The 24,116-nt window shown below is 40.2% G+C and overlaps 1 protein-coding gene across 1 annotated transcript in view; it reads right to left on the bottom strand.

The window, feature by feature from the left end:
* The window catches only part of ST8SIA1 (ST8 alpha-N-acetyl-neuraminide alpha-2,8-sialyltransferase 1), a 137,586-nt gene that overhangs the window by 20,089 nt on the left and 93,381 nt on the right, over positions 1–24,116 (bottom strand). Inside the window, exons 3-4 of the mRNA XM_053719101.1 lie at positions 8,359–8,468; positions 7,343–7,435 (exon numbers count right to left, since the gene is read on the bottom strand). Of these exons, the coding sequence (XP_053575076.1) occupies positions 7,343–7,435; positions 8,359–8,468 (203 nt within the window). The remainder of the gene's footprint in view (positions 1–7,342; positions 7,436–8,358; positions 8,469–24,116) is intronic.

The following is a 24,116-nucleotide window of genomic DNA, read 5'->3' as shown; positions in this document are numbered from 1 at the left end:
ATGTTGAGAAGTTTAGACTTTGAAGTCACGTCAGCTGACCAGGATTTAAGCCATAGCGCCCTACGCGCCTGAATAGCAAAATCTGAATTTTTAACCGTTAGCTTGGTTAAATGAACAACGGCATCAGAAACAAATGAATTGGCTAGCTTAAGGGCCCTAAGCTTGTCAATAATATCTTCCAATGGGGTTTCAACCTGTAGAGCCTCCTCTAGGGACTCAAACCAGAAAGCCGCGGCAGCAGTGACTGGGGCAATGCATGCAAGAGGCTGGAGAATAAAACCTTGTTGAATAAAAATTTTTTTTAAGGTAACCCTCTAATTTTTTTATCCATTGGATCTAAAAAAGCACAACTGTCCTCGACAGGGATAGTGGTACGCTTAGCCAGAGTAGAAACTGCTCCCTCCACCTTAGGGACCATCTGCCATAAGTCCTGTGTAGCGCCGTCTATAGGAAACATCTTTTTAAAAACAGGAGGGGGAGAGAACGGTACACCTGGTCTATCCCATTCCTTAGTAATAATTTCAGAAAACCTTTTAGGGATTGGAAACACATCAGTGTAAGTAGGTACTGCATAGTATTTATCCAATCTACATAATTTCTCTGGGACTACAAAAGCATCACAGTCGTCCAGAGTTGCTAAAACCTCCCTGAGCAATACGCGGAGGTGTTCAAGCTTAAATTTAAATGTAGACATATCAGAATCAGATTGAAGTATCTTCCCTGAACCAGAAAAATCACCCACAGATTGAAGCTCCCCTGCTTCAGCTTCAGTATAATGTGAGGGTGTATCAGACATAGCTACTAAAGCGTCAGAGAGCTCTGTATTTATTCTAGTCCCAGAGCTGTCTCGCTTTCCTTTCAATCCTGGCAGTTTAGATAATACCTCTGTAAGGGCATGATTCATAACTGCCGCCATGTCTTGCAAGGTATACGCAATGGGCGTGCTAGATGTACTAGGCGTCCCCTGAGCGGGATTTATAGGATCTGACACGTGGGGAGAGTTAGACGGCATAATTTCCTCCTTTTCAATTTCTTCTGGTGATAAATTTTTTAAAGCCAGAATATGGTCTTTGTAATCTATAGTAAAATCAGAGCATTTGGTACACATTCTAAGAGGGGGTTCCACAATGGCTTCTAAACATAATGAACAATGAGTTTCCTCTATGTCAGACATGTATAAACAGACTAGTAATGAGACCAGCAAGCTTGGAAAACACTTTAATAACTGTGAACAAGCAAAAAATAAAAACGGTACTGTGCCTTTAAGAGAAAAAAAACAATCACAGAAACTGCAAAACAGTGAAAAAAGCAGTAAATCTTACGAAATTTTTACAGTGTGTATAATAGGCTAAAAGAGCATTGCACCCACTTGCAAATGGATGATTAACCCCTTCGTTTCAAAACCGGATAAAAAAAACGATATAAACGTTTTTAAACAGTCACACCATACTGCCACAGCTCTACTGTGGCCCTACCTGCCCATACAATGACTTTGGAAGGCACAAAAACCCTTTAGAGAGGTCCTAAATGTTCAGGGGACTCCTTCAGGGAAGCTGGATGTCTCAAACTGCAAAAACTAATGCGCAATTTAGGCGCGAAAATAGGCCCCTCCCAGCCTGTACTCACAGTGAGAGGGCCTTAAAAAACTATCCCTAGGCAAAATCTAGTCAGCCATGTGGAAAAACTGGGACCCAGAATAAAGTTTTATCACCAATATGTAATAAACGTTCATACACCTTCCAGCAAACGTTATACCTATTCACTTCTCGTCCTTCAGCCACTGAAGGACGAGAAGTGAAATAAAGAACACGGCAAGAGTCTAGAAGTTTTGACAATCTGGCCTTCGTTAGGTAAATCTTCATTTCTACCGAATCTATCAGAGTCCCTAGGAATGAAACTTTTGTTAGAGGTGATCTTTTCTTCGTTCACCTTCCACCCATGGGACCTCAGAAATGCCAGAACAATGTCCGTGTGGGACCTGGCAACTTGAAAAGTCGACGCCTGTATCAGAATGTCATCTAAGTAAGGGGCTACTGCTATACCCCGCGGCCTTAGGACCGCTAGAAGGGACCCTAGAACGTTTGTAAAGATTCTTGGTGCCGTGGCCAACCCGAAGGGAAGAGCCACAAACTGGTAGTGCCTGTCTAGAAAGGCAAACCTGAGAAAACGATGATGATCTTTGTGTATCGGGATGTGAAGATAAGCATCCTTTAGGACTACGGTAGTCATATATAGACCCTCCTGGATCATAGGAAGGATGGTTCGAATAGTCTCCATCTTGAAGGATGGGACTCTGAGAAATTTGTTTAAGATCTTGAGATCTAAGATTGGTCTGAATGTTCCCTCTTTCTTGGGAACTACAAACAGATTTGAATAGAAGCCCTGACCCTGTTCCTCCTGCGGAACTGGGTGGATCACTCCCATAATTAGAAGGTCTTGAACACAATGTAAGAATGCCTCTCTCTTTATCTGGTTTGCAGATAAAAGTGAAAGATGAAATCTCCCTTTTGGGGGAAAGGTTTTGAATTCCAGAAGATATCCCTTGGACACAATTTCCAATGCCCAGGGATCCTGGACATCTCTTGCCCAAGCCTGGGCGAAGAGAGAGTCTGCCCGCTACTAGATCCATTTCCGGATCAGGGGCTGCTCCTTCATGCTATCTTAGAGGCAGCAGCAGGCTTTTTTGCCTGTTTCCCCTTGTTCCAAGCCTGGTTAGGTCTCCAGACCGGCTTAGACTGGGCAAAAGTTCCCTCTTGTTTTGTGTTAGAGGAAGTTGAAGCTGCGCCACTCTTGAAGTTTCGAAAGGGCTGAAAACTAGACTGTTTGGTCCTTAATTTGTTGGACCTGTCTTGAGGAAGGGCGTGACCTTTTCCTCCAGTGATGTCAGAAATGATCTCCTTCAGTCCAGGCCCGAATAGGGTCTGTCCTTTGAAGGGAATGTTGAGAAGTTTAGACTTTGAAGTCACGTCAGCTGACCAGGATTTAAGCCATAGCGCCCTACGCGCTTGAATAGCAAAATCTGAATTTTTAACCGTTAGCTTGGTTAAATGAACAACGGCATCAGAAACAAATGAATTGGCTAGCTTAAGGGCCCTAAGCTTGTCAATAATATCTTCCAATGGGGTTTCAACCTGTAGAGCCTCCTCTAGGGACTCAAACCAGAAAGCCGCGGCAGCAGTGACTGGGGCAATGCATGCAAGAGGCTGGAGAATAAAACCTTGTTGAATAAAAAAATTTTTTAAGGTAACCCTCTAATTTTTTTATCCATTGGATCTAAAAAAGCACAACTGTCCTCGACAGGGATAGTGGTACGCTTAGCCAGAGTAGAAACTGCTCCCTCCACCTTAGGGACCATCTGCCATAAGTCCTGTGTAGCGCCGTCTATAGGAAACATCTTTTTAAAAACAGGAGGGGGAGAGAACGGTACACCTGGTCTATCCCATTCCTTAATAATAATTTCAGAAAACCTTTTAGGGATTGGAAACACATCAGTGTAAGTAGGTACTGCATAGTATTTATCCAATCTACATAATTTCTCTGGGACTACAAAAGCATCACAGTCGTCCAGAGTTGCTAAAACCTCCCTGAGCAATACGCAGAGGTGTTCAAGCTTAAATTTAAATGTAGACATATCAGAATCAGATTGAAGTATCTTCCCTGAACCAGAAAAATCACCCACAGATTGAAGCTCCCCTGCTTCAGCTTCAGTATAATGTGAGGGTGTATCAGACATAGCTACTAAAGCGTCAGAGAGCTCTGTATTTATTCTAGTCCCAGAGCTGTCTCGCTTTCCTTGCAATCCTGGCAGTTTAGATAATACCTCTGTAAGGGTATGATTCATAACTGCCGCCATGTCTTGCAAGGTATACGCAATGGGCGTGCTAGATGTACTAGGCGTCCCCTGAGCGGGATTTATAGGATCTGACACGTGGGGAGAGTTAGACGGCATAATTTCCTCCTTTTCAATTTCTTCTGGTGATAAATTTTTTAAAGCCAGAATATGGTCTTTGTAATCTATAGTAAAATCAGAGCATTTGGTACACATTCTAAGAGGGGGTTCCACAATGGCTTCTAAACATAATGAACAATGAGTTTCCTCTATGTCAGACATGTATAAACAGACTAGTAATGAGACCAGCAAGCTTGGAAAACACTTTATTAACTATGAACAAGCAAAAAATAAAAACGGTACTGTGCCTTTAAGAGAAAAAAAACAATCACAGAAACTGCAAAACAGTGAAAAAAGCAGTAAATCTTACAAAATTTTTACAGTGTGTATAATAGGCTAAAAGAGCATTGCACCCACTTGCAAAAGGATGATTAACCCCTTCGTTTCAAAACCGGATAAAAAAACGATATAAACGTTTTTAAACAGTCACACCATACTGCCACAGCTCTACTGTGGCCCTACCTGCCCATACAACGACTTTGGAAGGCACAAAAACCCTTTAGAGAGGTCCTAAATGTTCAGGGGACTCCTTCAGGGAAGCTGGATGTCTCAAACTGCAAAAACTAATGCGCAATTTAGGGGCGAAAATAGGCCCCTCCCAGCCTGTACTCACAGTGAGAGGGCCTTAAAAAACTATCCCTAGGCAAAATCTAGTCAGCCATGTGGAAAAACTGGGACCCAGAATAAAGTTTTATCACCAATATGTAATAAACGTTCATACACCTTCCAGCAAACGTTATACCTATTCAGTAATGTGAGTAAATAATAAAAATATTACCCTTTACAGCAAGCATGATACCAGTCGTTATTAAATCACTGTAATCAGGCTTACCTTAAATAAATCCGGTATTGTCAGCATTTTCTAGCATATAATTTCTCTAGAAAAATTTAAAACTGCACATACCTCAGAGCAGGAGACCCTGCACGCTATTCCCCCAGCTGAAGCTACCCATCTCTTCAGTTATGTGTGAGAACAGCAATGGATCTTAGTTACAACCTGCTAAAGACCACAGGCAAACTCTTCTTCAACTTTCTGCCTGAGGCTAAAATAGTACAACTCCGGTACCATTTGAAAATAACAAACTTTTGATTGAAGATAAACTACATTAATGCACCACATCTCTCTAGCTACTTCCCTTGTCAAGAGCTGCAAGAGAATGACTGGGAGGTGGCAGTTAGGGGAGGAGCTATATAGACAGCTCTGCTGTGGGTGATCCTCTTGCAGCTTCCTGTTGGGAAGGAGAATATCCCACAAGTAATGGATTAATCCATGGACTGGATACACCTTACAAGAGAAATACCCAATGTTTACATGTTCTTTGCTTTTTTTGTAAGTTATAGGGAAATAAATACAAGTAGCACTTTGCTATTTCAAAACCATTTTTTCCCCACAATTAGCGCTAGTTAAATTGTAACGCTGATATCGGTCAGGAATCCCTGAATATCCCTTTTACATCTATATATATATTTTTTTAGTAGACACCCCAAAGTATTGATCTAGGCCCATTTTAGTATATTTTATGCCACCATATCACCACCAAATGCGATCAAATAAAAATAAATTGTTTCATTTTTCACAATTTTAGGTTTCTCACTGAAATTATTTACAAACAGATTGTGCAATTATGGCACAAATGGTTGTAAATGCTTCTCTGGGATCCCCTTTGTTCAGAAATAGCAGACATTTATGGCTTCAGCATTGCTTTTTGGTAATTAGAAGGCAGTTAAATTCTGCTGTGCATCACACTTGTATTATGCCCAGCAGTGAAGGGGTTAATTAGGTAGCTTGTAGGGTTAATTCAGCTACTGGGGTGCAATTTCAAAACACCAATTAGCAGCAGCTCCCACTAGTGTAGGATATGTCTGTATTCTTTTTCAACAAGGGATACCAAGAGAACGAAGCACATTTAAAAATAGAAGTGAATTTAAAAGTGTCTTAAAATGACCTGCTCTATCTGAATCATTAAAGTTTAATTTTGAGTTTCCTATCCCTTTAATGACTTACTATTAACTATTTTTTTTCTCTTGATTTCTGCAGGGTCCATAGACTTAAAATGACATGCTCTAACAAATTTTAAACATGTCGCTTTTCAACTAATATGTCCCTTTAAAAGGGACAGTCTAGTCCAAAAAAAATGTCATGATTCAGATAGAGCATGTAATTTTAAACAATTTTCTAATTTACTTCTATTACCAATTTTGCTTTGTTCTTTTGGTATTCATAGATGAAAGCTAAATCTAGGAGGTTCATATGCTAATTTCTAAGTCCTTGAAGGCCGCCTCTTAGCTCAGGGTATTTGGACATTTTTTCACCACTAGAGGGTGTTATCTATATGAAACACATGAACTAACATTGTGCTCACGCACGTGGAGTTCCAAGGAGCCAGCACTGATTGGCTAAAATGCAAGTCTGTCAAAAGAACTGAAATAAGGGCAGTTTGCAGAGGCTTAGATACAAGATAATCACAGAGGTAAAAAGTGTATTAATATAACTGTGTTGGTTATGCAAAACTGGGGAATGGGTAATAAAGGGATTATCTATCTTTTAAAACAAATATTCTGGTGTAGACTGTCCCTTTAACTAACGCATTTTCCAAAATAAAATGTGCACATTTTACTACTTGTTGGGCAAATCGAGAAATAATATTTTACTGAACTAGCATGATTTAAAATTCCCTTTAATGAGATGAGCAACAATACAAAATCATATAAAGACCTCTTGTGCATAAGAAATAAATATACTTATTTTAGATACTACTGTCATACTGCTGCCACATCACTTTCAAGCATAGACAAATTAAAAACATATTAGCTTTGTTTAGTAATGATATTATATCCCATCTTAGGAATTCCTCAGATGCTTCCGATTCGTTAGAGAAACGTTAGCTTAGCCAAGAATTCACATGTGACTATTCAGCTACAATGTCAGTAGTATGTGAAACTCTTTAATTTGCAAAGAAGGCAAAATGAGTAATGTATTGCCAATAATTTGTATTCACTCCTCCGTACTGCGCCGTCTGTCAGGGTTACTACTAATTAGATTATTATTTAGCACCGGGATCCACTCATATGATTACAGTAATACAGTAAACTTAACAGCAAAATGTATTATTTTTATTAGTATGGTCAAAATGGCAAATGTATGCAGGGCAATTTAATATTCGGATTAAAAACAAAAATTTTTTACCTGATAGACAGAGAGGAAAGATATTGTACTTTTGGGCACACCTCTAATCAATGTTTTTGTAATGTTTTTTTGTTTTGTTTTTTGAGATTGAGTACGACTTCCAGTGGACCCTGGAAGTGTATTTGCTTTGATATTTGAGAGCCTTATAGAAAATGCAAATTATACAGAAAATACATGTGGAAATCACCTAAAATAACTATATTTACCTTTTGTCGATGATAGAGGGATTCGCTGTGACAAGCTGCGTTTTTGAGCCAACATCCTTAGTGTATTGTCTAGATAAAGGCGGCAGGTTACATCTAGGGGAAGAAGCAGTTCTGTTAAGGTCACATCTGATGTCCCCATGGGATTACGTTTATCTCACTAACTACACTGCACTTGGTGGGACACGGATGCTTCGCCCCACTGGATTTATAGACTAAACATTTATTATAAACCATGCTGGCTTACGGTTTTAATCTAGGTAAAAAAATATTCAAACAAATCTGATTAAGTTTGAGACACTGAAATAAATATGACTCTTCTTGACTTCTTGATATATATTTTCTCAAACTCACTAAAGAGTCACATAAAAATGTTAGATTTACAGCATCATAGGATCCACTAGATTTACATTCTAGTCTATATCAGCATCAGCCCTCTGTATCTGTATTTAGTAGATCCAAGCTGGATCACAACCATGGTCACATACACAAGAAGAAGTGATTTTGTCATCAGTATATATCCTGCAGAACCTTTAGATTGCTAATATTTATATTATAGTAACTACAGATTTACATAAAGGATGACTGGACTGTAAGGGGCGACAAATCCAGTGCCCATACTAAAAAACACAGAAGGGAGACTGTTTAACATCATAAGTGCACAATAATTATCTCAAATTAAAGCTGACAAAATACTAAACTGCAGCCTTATAATGACAGAGTGATGGTGCCTATAGAGAAACAGTATATGACCCATCCTTTAGGTAGGAGGGTGAGAGGGGTGCACTAGCTCTGGACCCCGCACCCTGGGGCTGGCAAATAAAGGGGTTGGGTTGGGGGAATTCACAAATGAGTCCTGCACTGGGCCCCCGCAAACGTTAAGAGTGACCCTGCAAGTTATACACGTCTTTCTTTGTTCTGCCCCTTGAAACAGGACTTATTAATGACCCAGTAATGACAGAGAGCCAATTAACAAGTGAATGGCTTGTAAGCCGTTGAGGGACGGAGCTGTGCCTTACCGCATGACAAAGTCAGCTTCATCTATTTGTTTGCCACAGCCACTGTTCTTCAGAATCCCACCATTTCCCACTACGGAGCATTTCTTCAATGGGAGCTTGAAAGGTGTATCCTAGCAACAGCAAGAGAGGAGCAAGTCAATAGATGAGACAATGTCACAGGGATTAAACATCTGAGGAACACAGGTGCAAGACAGGGAGAGAGGAGCTGGGGGCTGGTTTGCTAATAAATGAGTTATACGTCACTTATATTCCTTAGAAAACTAATGTGCGATTTTATTTACTCCTGTGGTACAGAGAAGTCTATAACTGGGCTTCATAAACCCAGAACTGAATCACAGCTCCAAAAATCTCTCTAAAATAACACTAGAAATGTCCAGCTCCATATTCCTTCTTTAAAGGGACACAAAACCCAATTTTTTTTCTTTCGCGATTTAGATAGAGCAGCAATTTTAAGCAACTTTCTAATTTACTCCGATTATCAATTTCCATTCATCCTCTTGCTATCTTTATTGGAAAAATGCAGGTATGTAAGATTAGGAGCCGGCCCAATTTTGGTTCAGGACCCTGGCTACATTTAGCCACCAATCAGCAAGCACTACCCAGGTGCTGAACCAAAAATAGGCCGGCTCCTAAGCTTACATACCTGCTTTTTCAAATACAGATAGCAAGAGAATGAAGAAACATTGATAATAGGAGTTAATTGTGTAAAAAATTGTGCTTCTCCCACTCTCCCTTCAGTAACCTGTTAGTGCCGCAAATCATATAGCTGCTTTAGGTCATTTGCAGCATTTTGATAACCTCGCTTATAGATTCTGCTTTTGGCGTCTCTAGGGAACGTGAGATAAAGCAAAATGAGGTATTTAATGCCCCTTTATGCACATTAATGCGGAACCGTAATCTCAACATAGTTATAAGCCTAATGTTCTGTGCCAGGTTTGGGACCTCACCTTTCCCTCTGCGTGCACTTTTCTAACCCCTTACTGCTTACCCGTCTCTTCACCCTCTGCTCTTTCATTTATAAAATGAAAAGCCTATTAAGGCAAATTAAAGCCTTCCCAGATTTGCAGCCTATAGGCTGATGCAGCATTCTTTGCACAAAATGTTTTAATTGATCATTAAAGGGACACTCAAGTCAAAATTAAACTTTCATGATTCAGATAGAGCAGCAATTTTAAGCAACTTTACAATTTACTTCCATTAACAAAATGTGCACAGTCTTTTATATTTATACTTTTTGAGTCACCAGCTCCTACTGAGCATGTGCAAGAATTCACAGAATAAACATATACAGGGAGTGCAGAATTATTAGGCAAGTTGTATTTTTGAGGATTAATTTTATTATTGAACAACAACCATGTTCTCAATGAACCCAAAAAACTCATTAATATCAAAGCTGAATAGTTTTGGAAGTAGTTTTTAGTTTGTTTTTAGTTATAGCTATTTTAGGGGGATATCTGTGTGTGCAGGTGACTATTACTGTGCATAATTATTAGGCAACTTAACAAAAAACAAATATATACCCATTTCAATTATTTATTTTTACCAGTGAAACCAATATAACATCTCAACATTCACAAATATACATTTCTGACATTCAAAAACAAAACAAAAACAAATCAGTGACCAATATAGCCACCTTTCTTTGCAAGGACACTCAAAAGCCTGCCATCCATGGATTCTGTCAGTGTTTTGATCTGTTCACCATCAACATTGCGTGCAGCAGCAACCACAGCCTCCCAGACACTGTTCAGAGAGGTGTACTGTTTTCCCTCCTTGTAAATCTCACATTTGATGATGGACCACAGGTTCTCAATGGGGTTCAGATCAGGTGAACAAGGAGGCCATGTCATTAGATTTTCTTCTTTTATACCCTTTCTTGCCAGCCACGCTGTGGAGTACTTGGACGCGTGTGATGGAGCATTGTCCTGCATGAAAATCATGTTTTTCTTGAAGGATGCAGACTTCTTCCTGTACCACTGCTTGAAGAAGGTGTCTTCCAGAAACTGGCAGTAGGACTGGGAGTTGAGCTTGACTCCATCCTCAACCCGAAAAGGCCCCACAAGCTCATCTTTGATGATACCAGCCCAAACCAGTACTCCACCTCCACCTTGCTGGCGTCTGAGTCGGACTGGAGCTCTCTGCCCTTTACCAATCCAGCCACGGGCCCATCCATCTGGCCCATCAAGACTCACTCTCATTTCATCAGTCCATAAAACCTTAGAAAAATCAGTCTTGAGATATTTCTTGGCCCAGTCTTGACGTTTCAGCTTGTGTGTCTTGTTCAGTGGTGCTCGTCTTTCAGCCTTTTTTACCTTGGCCATGTCTCTGAGTATTGCACACCTTGTGCTTTTGGGCACTCCAGTGATGTTGCAGCTCTGAAATATGGCCAAACTGGTGGCAAGTGGCATCTTGGCAGCTGCACGCTTGACTTTTCTCAGTTCATGGGCAGTTATTTTGCGCCTTGGTTTTTCCACACGCTTCTTGCGACCCTGTTGACTATTTTGAATGAAACGCTTGATTGTTCGATGATCACGCTTCAAAAGCTTTGCAATTTTAAGAGTGCTGCATCCCTCTGCAAGATATCTCACTATTTTTGACTTTTCTGAGCCTGTCAAGTCCTTCTTTTGACCCATTTTGCCAAAGGAAAGGAAGTTGCCTAATAATTATGCACACCTGATATAGGGTGTTGATGTCATTAGACCACACCCCTTCTCATTACAGAGATGCACATCACCTAATATGCTTAATTGGTAGTAGGCTTTCGAGCCTATACAGCTTGGAGTAAGACAACATGCATAAAGAGGATGATGTGGTCAAAATACTCATTTGCCTAATAATTCTGCACTCCCTGTATGCTTTTGTGATTGGATGATGGCTGTCACATGATACTGGGGGAGTGAAAATAGACATAACTTTAAAATTTGTCAGAAAAAAAAAATCTATTCCTGATCTGAAGTTTAGACTAAGGGCTATAGCATTGTCTTGTTATTATGCATTTGTTTATCATGGAAATCTACTGTATTTGCTGGTCCTTTAAATGCTGCCATGTGATGCTGCACTGCAAGCGGAGATTGTACACAGACAGGATCTCACGTTACCAAATACACAGCCAGCCAACCCCTCCATGACAGACACTTTTGGTCACTTGTCTCAAACCCCTTATCCTCTTATTCAAAACTTCTCATGTTGTCCCCATGTGCAATCAGACTCTCCCATGTGCAATCAGACTCTCCCATGTGCAGTCAGACTCTCCCATGTGCAGTCAGACTCTCCCATGTGCAGTCAGACTCTCCCATGTGCAGTCAGACTCTCCCATGTGCAATCAGACTCTCCCATGTGCAATCAGACTCTCCCATGTGCAGTCAGACTCTCCCATGTGCAGTCAGACTCTCCCATGTGCAGTCAGACTCTCCCATGTGCAGTCAGACTCTCCCATGTGCAGTCAGACTCTCCCATGTGCAGTCAGACTCTCCCATGTGCAATCAGACTCTCTCATGTGCAATCAGACTCTCCCATGTGCAATCAGACTCTCCTGTGTGCAATCAGACTCTCCTGTGTGCAATCAGACTCTCTTGTGTGCAATCAGACTCTCTTGTGTGCAATCAGACTCTCTCGTGTGCAATCAGACTCTCTTGTGTGCAAGCAGACTCTCTCGTGTGCAATCAGACTCTCCCGTGTGCAATCAGACTCTCCCCTGTGCAATCAGACTCTCCCCTGTGCAATCAGACTCTCCCATGTGCAATCAGACTCTCCCATGTGCAATCAGGCTCTCCCATGTGCAATCAGGCTCTCCCGTGTGCAATCAGACTCTCCCGTGTGCAATCAGACTCTCCCGTGTGCAATCAGACTCTCCCATGTGCAATCAGACTCTCCCATGTGCAATCAGACTCTCCCATGTGCAATCAGACTCTCCCATGTGCAATCAGACTCTCCCATGTGCAATCAGACTCTCCCAAACTAAAGTTGTTAGGAAATCTCTCTCTACCTGATCATTAGTCTATTACAGGGGTCGCCAACCTTTCGGACCTCAGGGACCACTAAACTCACAATTTTTAATCCCGTGGACCACTATCATGAATTTTTTAAAAAAAAGGTACAAACCTCTATAATGTGTGTATTTGTGTGTGTGTATGTATGTTTTTATATATATATATATATATATATATATATATATATATATATATATATATATATATATATATATATATATATATAAACACACACACACATACTGTACATAACTAGTATAACTATAGCTTTACATTATGTATATATGTACACATTTTTAAGAATTATTTTTTGGAATTAACTAACTAAATGACAGAATTGAGAGAATACTTCCAAATGACAGATGAAGGGTGAGTGCCAACTTTTAAACTGGAAACAGAGGCAGAAAGTGGGGGAAAAAGAATTATGTTTAAAAGGACCACACAACTTCCAAGTTACCTCTCCAGTTAGGAATTATTCAAAATTACTTATGATCATGGATAGACATTGGAGTCATAAATTAAATTTATATCAGCTCTCAATTTGGATGTGAGCTAACCATGACTGATGTTACTGGCAATTACTATAATACTGGTGGGTTATGGCTGATCTGCTGGATGGCAATTACTGGAATTCAGGTGGAATGTCTTTGTGCACCATTCCACCTGAATGAAAAATAATTACTATTTAATTTAAAAAAAGAAGATGGAGGGGAGGAAGACAAACAGTGATGTAAGTCCATCTGAAGGAATTATGAAAACTACTACAAAGAGACAGGTAAAGTGAAGAAAATAAATGAAATATGAGAGATTTCTTTTTTTTTTTTTTTTTTTAAGATTTTCTTTTTTATACTTTAATTCCATTATTTCAAGCCAAGACTATACCAACCTCTGCTAGCTTTAGAATGGAAGCATCTTCCTCTGAGCTCAGTGCTGGGCGGGAGGAGTTAAAAAACATAATTTATGCTTACCTGATAAATTTATTTCTCTTGTAGTGTGTTCAGTCCACGGGTCATCCATTACTTATGGGATAAATTCTCCTTCCCAACAGGAAGTTGCAAGAGGATCACCCAAGCAGAGCTGCTATATAGCTCCTCCCCTCACATGTCATATCCAGTCATTCGACCGAAACAAGACGAGAAAGGAAAAACTATAGGGTGCAGTGGTGACTGGAGTTTTAATTAAAATTTAGAACTGCCTCAAAAAAAGACAGGGCAGGCCGTGGACTGAACACACTACAAGAGAAATAAATTTATCAGGTAAGCATAAATTATGTTTTCTCTTGTTAAGTGTGTTCAGTCCACGGGTCATCCATTACTTATGGGATACCAATAACAAAGCTAAAGTACACGGATGATGGGAGGGACAAGGCAGGAACATTAAACAGAAGGAACCACTGCCTGTAGAACCTTTCTCCCAAAAACAGCCTCCGAAGAAGCAAAAGTGTCAAATTTATAAAATTTTGAAAAGGTATGAAGTGAAGACCAAGTTGCAGCCTTGCAAATCTGTTCAACAGAGGCCTCATTCTTAAAGGCCCAGGTGGAAGCCACAGCTCTAGTGGAATGAGCTGTAATTCTTTCAGGAGGCTGCTGTCCAGCAGTCTCATAGGCTAAACGTATTATGCTACGAAGCCAAAAAGAGAGAGAGGTGGCCGAAGCCTTTTGACCTCTCCTCTGACCAGAATAAACGACAAACAGAGAAGAAGTTTGCCGAAAATCTTTAGTTGCCTGTAAGTAGAACTTCAGGGCATGGACTACGTCCAGATTATGCAAAAGACGTTCCTTCTTTGAAGAAGGATTAGGACATAATGAAGGAACAACAATCTCTTGATTGATATTCCTGTTAGAAACAACCTTAGGTAAAAACCCAGGTTTAGTACGCAGAACTACCTTGTCTGAATGAAAAATCAGATAAGGAGAATCGCAATGTAAGGCAGATAACTCAGAGACTCTTCGAGCCGAGGAAATAGCCATCAAAAACAGAACTTTCCAAGATAAAAGCTTAATATCAATGGAATGAAGGGTTTCAAACGGAACACCCTGAAGAACTTTAAGAACCAAGTTTAAGCTCCACGGAGGAGCAACAGTTTTAAACACAGGCTTAATCCTAGCCAAAGCCTGACAAAAAGCCTGGACGTCTGGAATCTCTGCCAGACGTTTGTGTAAAAGAATAGACAGAGCAGAAATCTGTCCCTTTAACGAACTAGCGGATAAACCCTTTTCTAAACCTTCTTGTAGAAAAGCCAATATCCTAGGAATCCTAACCTTACTCCATGAGTAACTCTTGGATTCACACCAATATAAATATTTACGCCATATCTTATGGTAAATTTTTCTGGTAACAGGTTTCCGAGCCTGTATTAACGTATCAATAACCGACTCCGAAAAACCACGCTTTGATAGAATCGAGCGTTCAATCTCCATGCAGTCAGCCTCAGAGAAATTAGGCTTGGATGGTTGAAAGGACCCTGAATTAGAAGGTCCTGCCTCAGAGGCAGAGACCATGGTGGACAGGACGACATGTCCACTAGGTCTGCATACCAGGTCCTGCGTGGCCACGCAGGCGCTATCAGAATCACCGATGCTCTCTCCTGTTTGATCCTGGCAATCAGTCGAGGTAGCAACGGAAATGGTGGAAACACATAAGCCATGTTGAAAACCCAAGGGGCTGCTAGTGCATCTACCAGAACCGCTCCCGGGTCCCTGGACCTGGATCCGTAACAAGGAAGCTTGGCGTTCTGGTGAGATGCCATGAGATCCAGCTCCGGTTCGCCCCAACGAAGAATCAGTTGAGCAAACACCTCCGGGTGAAGTTCCCACTCCCCCGGATGAAAGGTCTGGCGACTTAGAAAATCCGCCTCCCAGTTCTCCACGCCTGGGATGTAGATCGCTGACAGATGACAAGAGTGAGACTTTGCCCAGCGAATTATCTTCGAGACTTCCAACATCGCTAGGGAACTCCTGGTTCCCCCTTGATGATTGATGTAAGCCACAGTCGTGATGTTGTCCGACTGAAATCTGATGAACCTCAGTGTTGCTAACTGAGGCCAAGCTAGAAGAGCATTGAATATTGCTCTTAATTCCAGAATGTTTATTGGGAGGAGTTTCTCCTCCTGAGTCCACGGTCCCTGAGCCTTCAGGGAGTTCCAGACTGCCCCCCAGCCTAGTAGGCTGGCATCTGTTGTTACAATCGTCCAATCTGGTCTGCGAAAAGTCATTCCTTTGAACAGATGAACCCGCGACAACCACCAGAGAAGAGAATCTCTGGCCTCCTGGTCCAGATTTAGTAAAGGGGACAGATCTGAGTAAACCCCATTCCACTGACTTAGCATGCATAGTTGCAGCGGTCTGAGATGTAGGCGCGCAAATGGCACTATGTCCATTGCCGCGACCATTAAGCCGATTACTTCCATGCACTGAGCTACTGATGGGCTTGGAATGGAATGAAGGACACGGCAAGCATTTAGGATTTTTGATAACCTGGACTCCGTCAGGTAAATCTTCATCTCTACAGAATATATAAGAGTCCCTAGAAAGGGAACCCTTGTGAGTGGGAACAGAGAACTCTTTTCCATGTTCACTTTCCACCCATGCGACCTCAGAAATGCTAGAACTATCTCTGTATGAGACTTTGCATTTTGAAAACTTGACGCTTGTATCAGAATGTCGTCTAGGTACGGAGCCACCGCTATGCCTCGCGGTCTTAGTACCGCCAGAAGCGAGCCCAGAACCTTTGTAAAAATTCTCAGGGCCGTAGCCAACCCGAAGGGAAGAGCTACAAACTGGTAATGCCTGTCTAGAAAGGCAAACCTTAGGTACCGATAATGATCTTTGTGAATCGGTATGTGAAGGTAGGCATCCTTTAAGTCCACTGTGGTCATATACTGACCCTCTTGGATCATGGGTAGGATGGTTCGAATAGTTTCCATTTTGAACGATGGAACCCTTAGGAATTTGTTTAAGATCTTCAGGTCCAAGATTGGCCTGAAGGTTCCCTCTTTTTTGGTAACCACAAACAGATTTGAGTAAAAACCTTGCCCTTGTTCCGTCCGCGGAACCGGGTGGATCACTCCCATTACTAAGAGGTCTTGTACACATCGTAGAAATGCCTCTTTCTTTATTAGGTTTGTTGATAACCTTGACAGATGAAATCTCCCTTGTGGAGGAGAAGTTTTGAAGTCCAGAAGGCATCCCTGAGATATGATCTCCAACGCCCAGGGATCCTGGACATCTCTTGCCCAGGCCTGGGCGAAGAGAGAAAGTCTGCCCCCCACTAGATCCGTTTCCGGATAGGGGGCCCTTTCTTCATGCTGTCTTAGGGGCAGAAGTAGGTTTTCTGGCCTGCTTGCCCTTGTTCCAGGACTGGTTGCCTTTCCAACCCTGTCTGTAACGAGTAGCAGTCCCTTCCTGTTTTGGAGCGGAGGAAGTTGATGCTGCTCCTGCCTTGAAATTACGAAAGGCACGAAAATTAGACTGTTTGGCCTTTGGTTTGGCCCTGTCCTGAGGAAGGGTGTGACCCTTACCTCCAGTAATGTCAGCAATAATTTCTTTCAAGCCGGGCCCGAATAAGGTTTGCCCTTTGAAAGGAATATTAAGCAATTTAGATTTAGAAGTTACATTTGCTGACCAGGATTTAAGCCATAGCGCTCTGCGCGCCTGGATGGCGAATCCGGAGTTCTTAGCCGTTAGTTTGGTTAAATGCACAACGGCATCCGAAACAAATGCATTAGCTAGCTTAAGGGCTTTAAGCTTGTTCATAATCTCATCCAATGGTGCTGTGCGAATAGCCTCTTCCAGAGACTCAAACCAGAATGCCGCTGCAGCAGTGACGGGCGCAATGCATGCAAGGGGCTGTAATATAAAACCTTGTTGAACAAACATTTTCTTAAGGTAACCTTCTAATTTTGTATCCATTAGATCTGAGAAAGCACAACTATCCTCCACCGGGATAGTGGTACGCTTGGCTAAAGTAGAAACTGCTCCCTCCACCTTAGGGACCGTCTGCCATAAGTCTCGTGTGGTGGCGTCTATTGGGAACATTTTTCTAAATATCGGAGGAGGGGAAAAGGGCACACCGGGTCTATCCCACTCCTTGCTAATAATCTCTGTAAGCCTTTTAGGTATAGGAAAAACGTCAGTACACACCGGAACCGCATAGTATTTATCCAGCCTACATAATTTCTCTGGGATTGCAACCGTGTCGCAATCATTCAGAGCCGCTAACACCTCCCCTAGCAATACACGGAGGTTCTCAAGCTTAAATTTAAAATTTGAAATTTCTGAATCCGGTCTCCCCGGATCAGATCCGTCACCCACAGAATGAAGCTCTCCGTCCTCATGTTCTGCAAATTGTGACGCAGTATCGGACATGGCTCTCGTGTCATCGGCGCGCTCTGTCCTAAACCCAGAGCTATCGCGCTTGCCTCTTAACTCAGGCAAATTAGATAATACTTCTTTCATAACATTAGCCATATCATGCAAAGTGATTTGTAAGGGCCTTGATGTACTTGGCGCCACAATCTCACGCACCTCCTGAGCGGGAGGCGAAGGTACTGACACGTGAGGAGAGTTAGGCGGCATAACTTCCCCCTCGTTGTCTGGTGATAATTTCTTTACCAGTAAAGACTGACTTTTATTTAAAGTAAAATCAATACAATTGGTACACATATTTCTATTGGGCTCCACATTGGCTTTTAAACATAATGAACAAGTAGATTCATCTGTATCAGACATGTTTAAACAGACTAGCAATGAAGGCTAGCAAGCTTGGAAAAAATCTTTCAATAAATTTACAAGCAATAGAAAAAACGCTGCAGCGCTTTTAAAAACACAAAAAAACTGTCACAGTTGAAATAACAATGAACTAATTCAGTTATAGCCAACAATTTTAACAGTAAATGTATGAATTTAGCAGAGGATTGCACCCACTAGCAAACGGATGATTAACCCCTCAATACCCAAAAACGGATAATCAATTTAAGATTTAACGCTTTTATCACAGTCAAACACACTGTCACAGGTCTGCTGTGACTGATTACCTCCCTCAAAAATGAATTTTGAAGACCCCTGAGCTCTCTGGAGACGTCCTGGATCAAGGAGGAAGAAGCAGGAAGACTGTGCTAGAATTTTAACTGCGCAACAAGGCGCTAAAAAAGGCCCCTCCCACTCATATTACAACAGTGGGAGACCTGTTACAACGGTTTCTATACAGAAATATACGTTAGCCATATGGAAAAAAATCATGCCCAAAAAGATTTATCACCAAATTACCTCACAAAACGAATAACATGCCAGTAAACGTTTTGAAAACAACTTTCCAGCGTTATGCAAAGTTATCACTAAGCCTGCTACCAGTCGCTTCTACTGCAGTTAAAGGGACACTGAACCCAAATTTTTTCTTTTGTGATTCAGACAGAACATGCAATTTTAAGCAACTTTCTAATTTACTCCTATTATCAAATTTTCTTCCTTCTCTTGGTATCTTTATTTGAAATGCAAGAATGTAAGTTTAGATGCCGGCCCATTTTTGGTGAATAACCTGGGTTATTCTTGCTGATTGGTGGATAAATTCATCCACCAATAAAAAAAAGTGCTGTCCAGAGTCCTGAAACAAAAAAGCTTAGATGCCTTCTTTTTCAAATAAAGATAGCAAGTGAACGAAGAAAAATTGATAATAGGAGTAAATTAGAAAGTTGCTTAAAATTGCATGCTCTATCTGAATCACAAAAGAAAATATGTAGGTTCAGTGTCCCTTTAAGGCTCATACATTTATTTCAGTATTAACAGTATTTTCTCAGTCAAATTCTAGTCCCTAGAAAATAACTCAACTGCGCATACATTTATCAGCCTGATACCAGTCGCTACTACTGCATTAAAGGCTGTACTTACATCATATGGGTAACAGCAGTGTTTTCTTAGTCAATTCCATTCCTAGAAAATATTACTGCACATACCTCATTTGCGGGTGACCCCGCATGCTATTCCCTTTTCTGAAGTTACCCCACTCCTCAGAATGTGCGAGAACAGCCAGTGGATCTTAGTTACGTCTGCTAAGATCATAGAAAACGCAGGCAGATTCTTCTTCTAAATACTGCCTGAGAGAAAAAACAGCACACTCCGGTGCCATTTTAAAATAATAAACTTTTGATTGAAGAATAATTAGGTAAAAACTCCTATCTCCTCTCGCGACCTCCTTCTTTGTTGAGACTTGCAAGACAATGACTGGATATGACATGTTAGGGGAGGAGCTATATAGCAGCTCTGCTTGGGTGATCCTCTTGCAACTTCCTGTTGGGAAGGAGAATATATCCCATAAGTAATGGATGACCCGTGGACTGAACACACTTAACAAGAGAAATACAATCTAGCTACGCAAGTTGCGCAGTACTATGCAAAGTGCGTAGGGAGATTGTAATTTAACTCCTCCTCCATCGGTTTTCACTGAAGTCCAGCCAGGAACTGTAGGGAGTTGCGGCGCGACGGGGGTGACACCATTATTATCATTATCATGTATTTGTAGAGCGCCAACAGATTCCGCAGCGCTGAATCAGAGGAGATTAATTCCTGCTTGATGGTGTCAAGGACCACCAACATCTTCTCGTGGACCACCAGTGGTCCACGGACCACTGGTTGGCAACCGCTGGTCTATTAAACCTGTATGCTACATTTCTCTCCGCAGGCCATGGTCTACAGCTCAGTTCTACTCTTATTATAAAAATACTGATTTTTATTTGTGCTGTAATCTTTCTTTAATTATTCGCTCATTTTGCCTCCTGAATTAAAATACATTTAATATTTAATACGCACAAATAGTTAAATGTTTTAGAGTATGTTATTATTGCACTAATGATTGCGCTCCTGCAAAGAGGTTAAATACACAGTTAAAGTTAGCACCAGAGCAGCAATGCACTACTGGGAGCTAGCTGAACATATCTGGTGAGACAATGACAAGAGGCATATATGTGTGTAGCGACCAATCACCAGCTCTCAGTAGTGCATTGCTGCTTCTGAGCATACCAAGGTATGCTTTTTAACAAAGGAAAGCAAGGGAATCCTGTAAATTTAATAGAAGTTAATTGAAAAGTTTCTTAAAATTGCTGCTCATATGAAACCCAATTTTTTTTCTTCTTGATTCAGATAGAGCAGCAAATTTAAGAAACTTTCTAATTTACTCCTATTATCAAATGTTATTCATTCTCTTGGAATCTTTAATTGAAAAGCAGGAATGTAAGCTTAGGAGCCGGCCCAATTTTGTTTAGCACCTGAGTAGTGTTTGCCGATTGGTGGCTAAATGTAGCTTACATTCCTGCTTTTTCAAATAAAGATACCAAGAGAATGAAGAAAAATTGATAATAGGAGTAAATTAGAAATAAATTGCTGCTCTGTCTGAATCATGAAAGAAACAAATTTGGGTTACACGTCCCTGTAATTCTGACTTTAATATGTAATGTGACCTTTTGAAAGCTACCGGCACTTGTACTTTTGAGTATCCCCTGGGAACACAACTGATGAGGGCAACGCATGAACTTGCTGCTACATTATACAGTTCATATGCAGAGCAGGAGGGGCAGATACAGAATACACCAATTAAACACTAAATAAATGCTTAATAAGTCTTCAAAGCAAAGATTGGTCTGTGAAGAATATGCAGATTTTTTTTATTATTAGATTTGCTGTTTAAATATTGTAAATAGAAGGGTAAAGTTTTAGTGCCCATAAACCAGTGGGTGCCGCCATTTTGTAACCTGGGTATCCTTCAGAGCAGCTTCCACCATTTGGAGTACTTCCAAAAACTTCTAATTTATTCAGAACTTTCTTTCCCCACATTTGCCTTTGACATTTTTGCTATTTTGCATTTTTTTTTTTTATTTCTACATCTACATTCCCTTACATTTTTTTTTTCACTTTTTCATTTTTTCTTTGTGTCAATAATACGTTTTTGAGTCGTTTTTATTGCTGCAGCAATTACTCAGTAAGCATGTTTTAATATAGCACATATGTCACCGCATTTTAACATGTTCTAGTATGTTACCATATTATATTATGTTCTAATACGTTTTACCGCAGTGCTTGACGAATATGTGCAAAAATTAGGAGCCAGTAAGAATACTTAGGAGCCAGGCATATTTTTAGGAGCCAGACAGTTGGATTTGTATACAGATATATGGAGAATAACTCAAAAAGTTAGGAGCCAGGGGTAAAATTCTAGGAGCCAGTGGCTCCCAGGCTCCTGGGTTTGTCGAGCCCTGTTTTACCATGTATAAAAGGTTTATATGAGATACATAAAATGTCATTTTATAATTCATCAAATAAAAGGTTATTAGTAAATCATCATATAGCTTATTGCACTTCCATCTTGAATCTGCAATCTTCACACAGCACGTAGTTTCACTCCCTTTTTTTCCCTACAGCACGTATGATTCACTACTACTGAAAGTTTGTTAGCGTATGTAGCAATCTGCAATAGACAGTGTGGCAATTTTTACATTGCCACTCCTCTATACATAAGTAGCCATAAGGCTTCCTCTCTCCTTTCTTTTTGATATGAGTTACTTTTTTATACACAAGTAGCTATTATGTTTTGACTATAAGATTAGTCACAAACCACTTATTTATCCTCAGGACACTGTACACGACTTTAACACAGTGTTACCTCTCTATACACTTTTTGTTATATTGTATTAAGCTTCCTAAGCACGTCCTCTTGCATTTTATTGATTACAATTGATAACCACTGATGAAAAAAAAAAATCATAATCTTTATCTGGGTATGGTCAAACATACTGCCAGACACTGTATGTAACTTAAAGGGACATGAAACCCAATTTTTTTCTTTCATGATTTAGAAAGAGCATGCAATTTTAAACAGCTTTCTAATTTACTTCTATTATCTAATTTGCTTAATTCTCTTGATATCCTTTGCTGAAAAGCATATCTAGATAGGCTCAGTAGCTGCTGATTGGTGGCTGCACATAAATGCCTTGTCCGATTGGCTCACCTATGTTCATTGCTATTTCTTCAACAAGAATATCTAAAGAATGAAGCAAATTAGATAATAGAAGTAAATTAGAAAGTGATTTCAAATTTGATTCTCTACCTGAATCATAAAAGAAAAAACTTGGGTTTAGTGTCCCTTTAAATAATGTTACACTTGTTTATATAATACATCTCTACGCCACACTTAAAGGGACAGTATACACTCATTTTCATATAACTGCATGTAATAGACACTACTATAAAGAATAAGATGCACAGATACTGATATAAAAATCCAGTATAAAACTGTTTAAAAACTTACTTAGAAGCTGTCACTTTGGCTTTGTTGAAAAGGTAGCTGGAAAGCCCACTGCAAGTGGCAAATAAGACACTCCCCCTCCCCCTTCTTTTGCATATGAAAAGACCCTTTACACAAACAGGAGCAAGCTGGAGTAGGTAGTTGAGCGTATTCACATAAAACTTTGGGGCTTGGTTAGGAGTCTGAAAATCAGAGCAATGTTATTTAAAAATAAGCAAAACTATACATTAATTTAAAAAAAAAACTTTATGGGCTATATAAATAGATTATCTACAAAACATTTATGCAAAGAAAAAATGAGTGTATAATGTCCCTTTAAGCCATTCTTCCTGTGAAGACGGCGCTCCTATCTTGTATATCTATATGCTATATTAGGAACGATTGTGTTGGGCTATCGCTCATCTCCAATGAGCTTGTGCGGTATTGTCACAAGGCACAGAACACTAGAAATTTTTGTCTATCCTTCTCTGTGGAGACCAATTACAGACAGTTATAAATAGGTCACTAGAGTGTGCAGCCAATGACTGAGGGAAATATAGAAGTTTCCTCTGGAGTTTGCACTCACACTTAACAGGAGTTGGAAAGCCCAACATTTTCAGCATTTCACTACAGGTAAAGGGGTACAAAATTAAGAATAAAAGTATAATAAATGTTACCACACATAATGAAACACTGTATATTATATTCTCAAAGTGTTTAATGTCCTCTTATAGGGACATAAAACCCCCCCATTTTTCTTTCATGATTCAGAAAGAGCATGCAATTTTAAACAACTTTCCAATTGACTTCTATTATTTAATTCACTTCTTCTCTTGTTATCCTTTTCTGAAAGGTTTATCTATCTAGGTAAGCTCAGGAGCAGCAAATAACCTAAGTTCTAGCTGCTGATTGGTAGCAGCATATATATATATATATATATATATATACCAATTTTCATTGGCTCACCCATGTGTTCAGTTAGAAATCAATAGTGCATTGCTGCTCCTTCAACAAATGATACAAAATGAAGCAAATTTGATAATAGAAGTAAATTGGAAAGTTGTTTAAAATTGTATGTTCTGTCCAAAATCATGAAAGAAAATATTTGGGTTTCACGTCCCTTTAAGGGTGCTAAATTTGCTGTTTGAATCCCCACTGGTCACAGCAGAGATAACTATAATCAAGAAGTATTTCAAAGGCCCTGAACTGCAAAATGATGTAAATTTTGCGACCAAATTTAGAGCTGTAAATGTTTATAACAATACATATTCCGCATGCAGATTCTTGTTGTGCTTAGACACAAACTGTGCATGTCCCTTCCATACACTGCATTGCATACAAATAAATGTTTTAAATAAACACAAACTGTCACTTTGATAACACAATTTGCATTGTTTTGCAGTCCATAGAATTATTTTTATATTCGTACAGCTATTATTGCTTTTAATAAAGGAACAACATTTTACAGGGTGTACAGTACGGACAATACACAGTTAAACT

This window comes from Bombina bombina, chromosome 6 (genome assembly GCF_027579735.1).
Source record: "Bombina bombina isolate aBomBom1 chromosome 6, aBomBom1.pri, whole genome shotgun sequence".
In the NCBI taxonomy this organism is placed as follows: domain Eukaryota; kingdom Metazoa; phylum Chordata; class Amphibia; order Anura; family Bombinatoridae; genus Bombina; species Bombina bombina.
This window is presented reverse-complemented; position numbering and strand designations above follow the sequence as displayed.